General features: G+C 40.1%; 1 protein-coding gene across 1 annotated transcript; it reads right to left on the bottom strand.

Annotated features, from left to right (window-relative positions):
* Nucleotides 1–2,477: 2,477 nt before the first annotated feature.
* nkx2.4a (NK2 homeobox 4a) lies at nucleotides 2,478–4,053 on the bottom strand. The gene is made up of 3 exons (XM_008284191.1): nucleotides 3,684–4,053; nucleotides 2,721–3,172; nucleotides 2,478–2,639 (listed from the first exon to the last, which is right to left on the bottom strand). The coding sequence occupies exons 1-3, from the start codon at nucleotides 4,051–4,053 to the stop codon at nucleotides 2,478–2,480; spliced, it is 984 nt and encodes a 327-aa protein (XP_008282413.1).
* Between the last annotated feature and the right edge of the window lie 5,704 nt (nucleotides 4,054–9,757).

Raw genomic sequence — 9,757 nt, 5'->3', positions numbered from 1 at the left:
AAAGCTTTGTTGACAGCTCATTCATGCCCTCAATTTAGAGACAAAATCTATCAGAAGCATCTTGCAGCATCAAAGTGTATATTGTGGAATGCATTTCTCTTTTTTAATGCTCTTATCAAACTCCCTTCTGATGGAGTTGTCGCGCTCAATTCCAAATGTCAGGAGCATATTGGCTCTGGCGCTTCCTTCGAGTGTAGGGATGATAGCACATATACATACAGCTGCCAGGTATGTGAAGGGGTTGGAAATGGAGGCTCTCCAAGGTCTCCATTGAGATACACTGATAGCCATCATCATCATCACAGGGTGTCATCAGCAAGGGGATTGAGAAGTAATTTCCGAACGTGTTTAAATGACCACAGGAAATGAAATGTTAGATTCTATTATCAGCCGCTGCTGGTGTAAAAAAGGTTTTGGAGGACAGAAGCAAAGGGGAACCGACACTGATGCTAAGTGATGACCTTAAACACTTTGGAGTTTGTTTGCACAAATCATTCATCTTTTACAGAGATTGAACAGAATGAGGCTCGTCTCTGTGAGTGTGTGAGTGTCTCTCTGTGTGTGAGCGTGTGTGCGTGTGTGCGTGTGTGTGTGTGTGTGTGTGTGAGAATAAAAAAAGAAAGTGGGACAATGTGCTGCTGGGTACTTTGGAACATTTGCTAACAATGTCTTTCAGTGCATCAGAAAAAAAATGTGCATATCAATATCATTTAAATTAAAACACAGTACAAACATGCAATATTTGTATTAAACTCAGAAGTGCTCCTTCATTATCTTTAGATTCATATTACCTTCAAGCCTTATTTGTATATATTTTTGCTAAACAGAAAATTTAAACACATCTCATGACAGTAAATATATTAAAAACAAAAAACATTGAACCCTAAATTATTATTTATTTTCAATTATCATTATTATGGCAATTAATTAAAATATAAAAAACATTTTTTCTCATTTTAATATCAACATTGTTTGTGCCAATCCCACATGTTAACCCACCTAAATACTAAACTGAGTGCAGTGGAGCTTCATTTACACTCACATTCAGTTTCAGGACAATTTAAATTAAATTAAAAAGAATTTAAATTAAAAGTTTAAAATCATAATAAAAAAAATTTAAAACAAAGTAAAATTAAGAGGGGTATTTGTATTGCTTGTATTAGATTTTTAAATGATATCAGAAGCTTTTATTTTAGGTGAAGGCTGTGCATAATAATATTAATAACAATAATAATCAATAATAATACCAACAATGTAATTAACTTTAATATATTATAATAATAACAATAATATTGCAAGGCATGTATTCTACCTCTTTAGATAATATATTCGTTCTTATTATAATAATTGGCAGTTATTTAGTGTTTTATAGAAGCTCGCGTGCACAATAAAATTGACCAATTACACTGCGGCAGAGCGAGGCCTATTAAACAGTGGATGTGGCTCAAGAGTTTTTTTTTTAAAAAGAAAGAAAGGGGGGAAAAAATTAATTAGTAATATAATAATGCAATAAATTAATGTCAATATAGAAACTGCTGGGGAAACGTGGGTGATTTTTCTGAGGCTGATTCCCGGTCTCAGAGTCTTGCAGACATCTCCCATGAAAGGCAGCCCTCCAAAATGTCACCTGAACAATGCTGGCTCCCTCATCGACCTTGCTTTCCAGCTCAATTTGGTCTCAATCACAACATAATGAAAATGCACTCCAAAACAGATCCCTTTTAAAAAATTACTTGTTCAGGAATAGCTCTCACACTTCAAGTTATTTATTGTTAACGTTCACTTGGTTTTGAAACATGTACAGCAGCCATCACGCATTTGTTCCTTTTTAACTTACAAAAGAATAAAGAAAACATAAAAGTGGACGCAATAACGATTATTATACAGTTAAACGCATTCTTGTGTGTTAGCCAAATATACAAGTCCCTACTTTATTCAATAAGTCTAAATGAATACATTAGTTTACAATATTAATATGATAAAATACCAGGTTATCACCGCAAATAAGGAGTGGTGGCTTAGTACTTCAAACCTGATCCCACCTCCCCCCCCTCCCCCAGTCCGAACTCAAGTGAAGCAGCATTCCTTTTTGTTTCAACAACATAGACTACGTTTAAAACATCATGAGGAAGGTCCAAAACATGGATTACAAAAGGTCCAGAAACGACATAATTGCTTTCAAGGGCGGCCATTTCTGTAATGTTCAAAAATAGACTCCCCTGTCAGAGATGTCAAGAAAATGTGCCCTGATCAGCTGGTGCGCCTCTGTGCGCCTTGTCCCCTACAACACCAAAGGGCCTCCTTTATTGTCAGCCCTCAGCATCTCATATATATATATATGTGTGTGTATATATATTTACACACACATATATATATATATGTATATAGTTTGCAGTGGTTTGCTTTTGCTGCTTTTGCATGGGCTCATCCGCAGGTTCACATAGAAAAAGTGGAAAGTGACAGTACTGTATTAGGTCCTACCACGTTCTGCCGTAGAGGAGGTTTGAGCTGACCATGTTACTGGTGTAATCTACAGCAGATGTGTCTATCTGGGCCATGTTGAGCTGGCTGTGCAGTGAGGGGGGGCTGGGCGACATCTCTTCCAGCTCCAAAGCGTTCACCTGCTGCTGGCTTTGATGCTGGCTGAGGCTGCCGGTCGAGGATGCGAGCACGACTCCGGCTCCGTTCTGTTGTTGGCTTTGTTGTTGGTTCTGTTGTACCTGTTGCTGGTTCGGCGTCGGCGTGTTCGAGCCGTTCTGGCACGGTTTACCGTCCTTCACCAGAACAGGCACGGCTACGCGCCTCGGGGACTGCGCCTGCTGTTGGCACAGGTTACCGTCCTGTTGCTGCTGCTGCTGCTGCATCTGTTGCGCTGCCTTGTCCTTGGCCTGGCGCTTCATCTTGTACCGGTGGTTCTGAAACCAGATCTTCACCTGGGTCGGCGTCAGGTGGATCATGCTGGCCAGGTGCTCCCTCTCAGGCGCCGACAGGTATTTCTGCTGCTTAAACCTCCTCTCCAGCTCGTAAACCTGAGCCTGCGAGAACAGGACGCGCCGTTTCCTCCTGGGCGCAGCGTGGAGAGCTGGCATGGCTTTGGTGGCGTCCGCCATTCCTGTGAGACTCCCCATGCCGGTCATGTTCATACCTGTGGAAGGTCCCATGAATCTAGAAACTTAAAAATATACATACATATACGTGCGTTCAATAAACAGAAGAGGAGAACACTATTTCGCCTGAAGTAGTCTTTATTGATTATTGGCTGTTAAATGCGTTATTTATTGAAGTTGGATTGAAGTTGATAAGCATCAACATTAAACACAATTAATGTAATAATAATAATAATAGTAATAATAATAATAATAATAATAATAGTAATAATAATAAAAGCTTACTTTTAAATATGTGCCAAAAATAAAAAAGTCTAGCCAGACTTGAAAGAATGATCTCCTTTTCAGTTTAATTGCCATAAACAGTAATTCTAAATTAAAGATTTCGTAAAATAATATAAACTAGTGCACGAACTTTACATCTTTTGCCCCCTAACATAAATTAAATGATACATAAATAAACGACACACACTTCATCATGTGCGTTTGCCGCTGTCACTGCTCAAATTCATTTCTGTTTGCACGAAGAAAAATAAGAAGTGTGAAAAGTGTGCATAAAAGGAGAAACGAACTTACTTGTGGAGTATCTTGGGTCTGGGTTGGCGCTGTACCACCCTGTTGCTGCTGCACTATTCCGCATGCTTTCCTGGTACGACGGAAGGTCTCCCATGTTGCCAATGCTTCCATTGCAGTATCCCCCCATTGCGCTGTGGGAGAACTGGGAGACGGTGTGCGGCATGTGGTAAGTGGTGGCCACGGTGGCGTTATGGCCCATGGAGTGCTGTTGCATGCCGGTCTGAGACACCTGAGGCTGTCGGTAGGCTCCCAGTGGAGAGGTTAGGTTCCCTGCGCCGTCCATGCCACTAAACTTCTTGTAGGTCTCCTCGATTGGACTCAAAATATCTGTCACTGAAAAAGGCGTTGTGTGCTTTGGGCTCAACGACATGATTCAGAAAGCAGGTAGATTTTTGTGTTTGAGCAGATCAACCGTGTTGTTGTATCGGCTCTCTCCTTGGTGGATGTCTACGTAAGAGAGTGCTTGTAGTGCGCCTGAGATCCTATTGATCGCCTTGGAGAAGGAGGCGAGCCCAGGGCGCTCTTAGCCCGGGTTTATTGGAGCCAGGAGCCAGGTTTACGACAAACACAGGGGGCGGAGCAAAACTCCTAAACCAGCAAACAATAGTCATTGACATTTTAGGGAAATAATTCATGAAAATACACTTTGCTTTATATTAACTTGTTTACACGAATAAAAAAAAAATCACACCACATATTTATGATCTGTCTCTCTTTTTTTTTTTTTAAATATACATACACAGGTGAGAATAAGCCATTATGTTGTGCGCATCAGCTGATCTGACCACATATGACTATTTTGCGTCAGGAGGGAATTCCACTCTTTCTAGAAACTTTGAGAGCACTTTGAACAGACATAAGGGCCACCGAGTATCATCAAAGAGGCACAATGAAGTTGTATGACCAGCTCATTTATGCTTCTTAAGCATCATTTTAGCCCCACCAGAGAGGGAAAAGTCCAAATAAGCTCAAAATGACAAAATGCTGAAAGGGAACGGAGCTAGGGATCCAAATAGTGAGTATGTCAGTGCCAGACATTTAGGGGGGGAAGGCACAGGGTTTATAGATGATATTTACCATGCGGGTCTCCTGGTGCCAAATAATTTGGGGTTCAAAAAGCAGGAATTAATAAAAATGCACACCTATATTTCCTTAGATTTTTTTTATTTTTATTTTTAATGAGGCTTTGGAGACACTATTGTAATCCTCGGACTCTTAAGTCTGGCCAACATGCATTCATGACACTTCGCAGTCTTGACTTGACATTGTAATCTCTGAGCAAACTGACTGGCGCCAGGGGAAGAATAAGAGGAAGAGCGACACAACAAGGGGGTCAAAAGAGAAAAGAGACGGGCTCCTACAAATGGCAATAATGACCAGCAGTTATTACATCTTCCCATTACATCCTAACGTGTGTCACTGGAACCTATAACGCACCAGCGAGCCTATAGTTGGGTTCGCTGTGCTGCTCATATCATCATAACAGTGATGATTTTTTTTTTTTTTTTCTGATTTATGTTTTTTTTTTTGCAGCAGACAACAATCGGGAGCAGGTGTTCTGCTCGGAGGTTATTTTTCCAGACGTGTTTCTATCTTCCTTTATTGGAGGAAGGAAGCACTCGTCTGCATGAAGCCACTAATGTAATTTAGCATGGCATGACAGCAAGTAGCTACCTACCCTAATTGAGCAAATGAAGATGTGACATGGTCAGCCATCAATTATAGCGACATATCAAGAACAGCAATCTCCGGTTAAGTTGATAGGCTGATTGTAATAAATCATTGTTCTTATGCATATTTCAGGAGCCGACATTTCTTTTTCTTTCTTTCTTTCTTTCTTTCTTTCTTTCTTTCTTTCTTTCTTTCTTTCTTTCTTCCTCCCCTCAGATGCCCGGACTCTGCAGCGGATTTACTGTGAAGTGCTTGGACTTTATTGTTCCTGGAGAAAAAAAAACAAACCAGTACGTGCGTGTTCCAAAGTCAGCTGGAGTTGTCAGAAAGACACTGAAGACAAAAACAAAAAAAGAATCCTCAAACTATTCTTCCACAAGAGGTTTAACAGATGTAAACCAGAAACTCTCCCCCGAAAAAGAAAAATATCTTCCTATCAAAGCATCCAAGTTGAGCAAATCAACCCTTTATTTACAAGCAATAATTCCTACCTGGAAAATATTCCTCTACTTGTCCAGACGTCTGTGCGCCTTTTTCACTCTTTTGGGAACAACTGCATGGTGTCTTTTCAAGTAGAAAAGAAAGGTAGGCCTCGGCCCAGACCTCTAACATTATGTAAATGAGGCAAACCTCTCAACCTTGTGGATTACTGAGTCAGAGAGCAGGACCCTGGTCCACAAACCCTCCACATTAGGATCCCATAAAAATCTGGAGCTGGTTGGCTGCATGCAACGCTTATGAGAGCTTATAGTCCACATTAATGTAGTTGTCAATCTAAGTTAACTTTTACATCCAGGGAATGTGATGTGGCCAAGGCAGCCGGAGGCGGATAAACGGACGCGCCAAGGAAACGTGAAGAAGGCCCAGCCAAGGTTGGTTCACACATCTAACGCTTTTACAGAGAAAATGATTTTTAAAAAACCCTTTCGCAGCTGTTTGTGTGATAATTATTGGATGGTGCGTGTTGCTGCGCATTTACAGGAGCATACGGTGCGTTCTGGCAAATATATTAATTTAAATGAGCCTGCACTGACCCCCAAGGAGGAGCAGTGACTCGGTGATTGCATGGCGAAGAAAAACGCATTTTTATTCCCAAACTGAGGCACGGGGACGGTATTCTGGTTTCCTTTGTGCCTGCTTTTTAAATTCTGCTTCTGTTTCATGTTCAACTTTCTTAATTTCTTATCGTGGAAAATATTTAACACGCTTCTGAAATCACTGTATTACTTAGAAACCAGCAGATGTCTGTAAAAATGCCAACCAAGTGACCCATTAGTGTATAGCTGGTTACGCCTGCCATCAGTGATCATATGTTCTCCTTCACTGTGTACATTTATGGCACAACCTTCTGGCGCAAAATCGATGCACCGAATTTCTATAAGGACATTTTAAGCAATTTTCTCTATATGTGTAAGCGTTTATCGGACCGTTTAAGTGGCGTTAACCAGAACCCAATAACATCCCATTTAATGTAGTTTACATCCTACAGACAACCTTTTTCCGATACCATCACCCCCCTCATTTCAGCACAGCAGATGGACCCGAGCGCCTGGTCACTGAAGTGCCTTTCTCCATCTCGTGTTGCTAGTTCAATACCCTGAGAGATGTGGAGAGATGGCTGAAGGGCCAGGGTCCTGACCTGCCACCTCAACCACGCACCGGCCGAGCGCAGAGTGCAGAAAACACGAGGATTTATTTAGGCTTTCAGCCCATAAATCTCCAACTTAACTTCTAACTTCTTTTCGCTCTTTAATATATTGCGTGTGAAATTTAAACAAATACCTAAATACTGAAAGTGCTTTCGCGTTTTCTCTTCTTTCTTTGTCTTCCTCAAGACTGAATGGCTTTTAAGACGTGGAAACTAGTATGATAAATATTTCCAAGCTGTGGGATACATCTATCCAATTTGAATTTCCCGTGCGTAATTTACGCACGACCTGTGACCATGCCTTTTCTTTGTCTTGGGCCTCTCAGTGTACCTGGAATTCTAGGGATTTTCTTATAACTACATAATTCTCTCTCTAGCTTAAAGAAAAATGCGCGAATTTAATTAACTGTAGCCTCTAAGAAAAAGAAGAATTTAAACTACTATTATTATAAACTAGACATTACTGTATGGTTTGGATCAATAACGTGTGATTACGCACGAAACTGTTGTCTTTAAGACGGACATTTTTATCTTTAAATTTAAGACGAAACGTAAATATATTAAATTTAAAACGAATCCTAACCGATGTGGATTCCCACATTACAATTTGTTTAAGGTCTGGCGACAGAAAAAATGCAAATATTTTTCACACGCATATTTTTTTTAAATGAAATATTGGGCGATTTCATAGCATTAAAAATTCAACATGATGGCAAAAAATGTCTTTGGCTCTGTGCATCTTTCCGTCCAGAGTATTGATACATGTATGGATTAATTTCGTGCGCTATTACGCACGAAATAAAATAAGCACATTTGTTATTCTGTGGCTCAGAAACGAATCGTTGTAACTTTTAATACAAACACTGGAACCATCAGTTTCACAACATCACAAAATAATTGTTTTCTTTTCTCTAAAATTTAGGATTTAAACCACATCTGTATCGTGGCCGGCCCAGAGGCTAAATTGGTGTGGAAATTTGTGGAGGAAATTCCACACCTGCAGTCAGTGTAGTACCATTTAGATCAAATACTTTCTCTCCTCTTAAATCGCCGAGCAGTGTGAGAGTAAAAAGCAGGCAGGTGCATATCTTTCAGCTGCACTACTTGAAACGGTGCGGTTCCTCAGCTAAGTAGGTTAAAGGTCCTCCCAAGTGGAGAAAGTATGTGACAGACCTCTTGAAGACCGTATTCTTCTGCAGGAGTTCGCATTCATTCACAATTAATGTCGCTTGATGGACGAAATGATGCTAATAGGGCGCCAAAAAACAGAATATGGGCTTTAATGGGATGCTGACCATAATCTGACAGCAGGGGGAAAATGGAGAGCAGAAGAATTCAACATAATAGTGTAATAGGATTAGAGTGTAGAAGTTATTCTTTCAGCAGCAAGATGCAGAAATTCGTTTACTTGATGAAGTTACAGTTTAGGTTATAATCAGACGGTGGGAGCTGCAGTGGAGGCTGGGAAGAGGCCTGTGGCACAACTGGCTGGATTGTTCTGGAAAAGGGTTTTGCTTTATAGGAGAATGTTTCTTAAAATCTGGAAGTGAAGTTGTGTCAAATTGTGAGAGAAATAATGTTCTTTCAGCTTTTAAATCAAGGAACCAGAAAAACTCTGTCACTCTGCTTCCACATAAACAGCTGTTTGGTGTTTCTGTGTAAAAAGAAAAAAAAATAGGAGCTAAAATGATCACAGAGCCTATATAATATCATATTTATTCGACAAATAAGTGCCCTGAGTGGAAAGAAAAAACAAAGAATTGATCATGTTAAAATGTGCAGACTGCTTATCCTTCATATGTGACGTTTTCTTGTTTTACAAATGATCAGGCCACAAGTCACAAACTGATGTCTGCACTCCAAACCCAAGAAAAATAAAAACACTTGTATTAAAAGGTCACTGAGCTGGTTACATCCCAACATGCTGATTGTGATTTTTATTTTTATGACACATAAATGGAGCCTAAACCTCCATCAGGTTTGTTCTGTCTATACCACATTGGATAGCTGATGATATGTGAGAATCGTTGCTCACATCAGGTTTATGGATCACACTTTAAAAGCGCGTCAAATAAATGAATAAATGGCTTTTCACAAATCCACATAACTAAATTCTCCATCTGTAGTTTGTCACTTTGTTTGGAGATTTTAAACAGCTTCACTAAAAAAAAAAAAAGAAAAAAAAAAAGTCAACAAATTCCACCTTTCCACGTTCGAAACAGATTTAGCTCCCTGAAATTCTGGGTGCTCGGGGTTCTGTGAGTGCCTGTCCTCTGCATTGTTTGGAGTGGCAATATTTTAGCATAGCTGCTCTCTTTTGTAACAACAATTAAAAAAACACAGCGAGCAGATCAATGCAGATTACCAAAATCCATGGCAGAACAAAGCAGACAGTGTACTTGGACCGTGTGCTTGGTTCCAAGGGTACCTGGTTTGTCCACTTCTCTGCTGCATTAATTGTGGCAGCAGTAAGGGCAGGTAAACAAAGCTGTTGGAGAGTATGGTTGTGACTCAAACGTGGCTCACTCTAGCTTTGTCACCCAGTTACTCATATGGCAAAACGTGTCTGCCAATCTTTCTCTTGTGCCTCTGGTTGCCCTTGCATGCAATTGTTGTGGTAAGATGAATTTTTTGTTTGATGTCCTGAAATGATATTTTAAGTTTGTGTTGAAGTGGAGCTTTTTTTTGTTGTCTGTTTTATGTAACATTTAGTTGACTGTAGAGAACAGACTTAGTGTTCTGGTTGCAGGTTTCT

The sequence above is a fragment of the Stegastes partitus genome, unplaced genomic scaffold, assembly GCF_000690725.1.
Source record: "Stegastes partitus isolate 25-593 unplaced genomic scaffold, Stegastes_partitus-1.0.2 Scaffold351, whole genome shotgun sequence".
NCBI classification, from domain to species: Eukaryota; Metazoa; Chordata; class Actinopteri; family Pomacentridae; genus Stegastes; species Stegastes partitus.
The sequence above is the reverse complement of the archived record's forward strand: the minus strand, read 5'-3'. Positions and strand labels throughout refer to the sequence as shown.

Coding starts and splice junctions, on each gene's coding strand:
- nkx2.4a (XM_008284191.1), bottom strand. CDS start 4,053: ATGTCGTTGAGCCCAAAGCACACAACGCCTTTTTCAGTGACAGATATT. Junction 3,173..3,683: donor AGACCCAAGATACTCCACAA/GTAAGTTCGTTT, acceptor TATATTTTTAAG/TTTCTAGATTCATGGGACCT. Junction 2,640..2,720: donor CGACGCCGAACCAGCAACAG/GTACAACAGAAC, acceptor AGCCTCAGCCAG/CATCAAAGCCAGCAGCAGGT.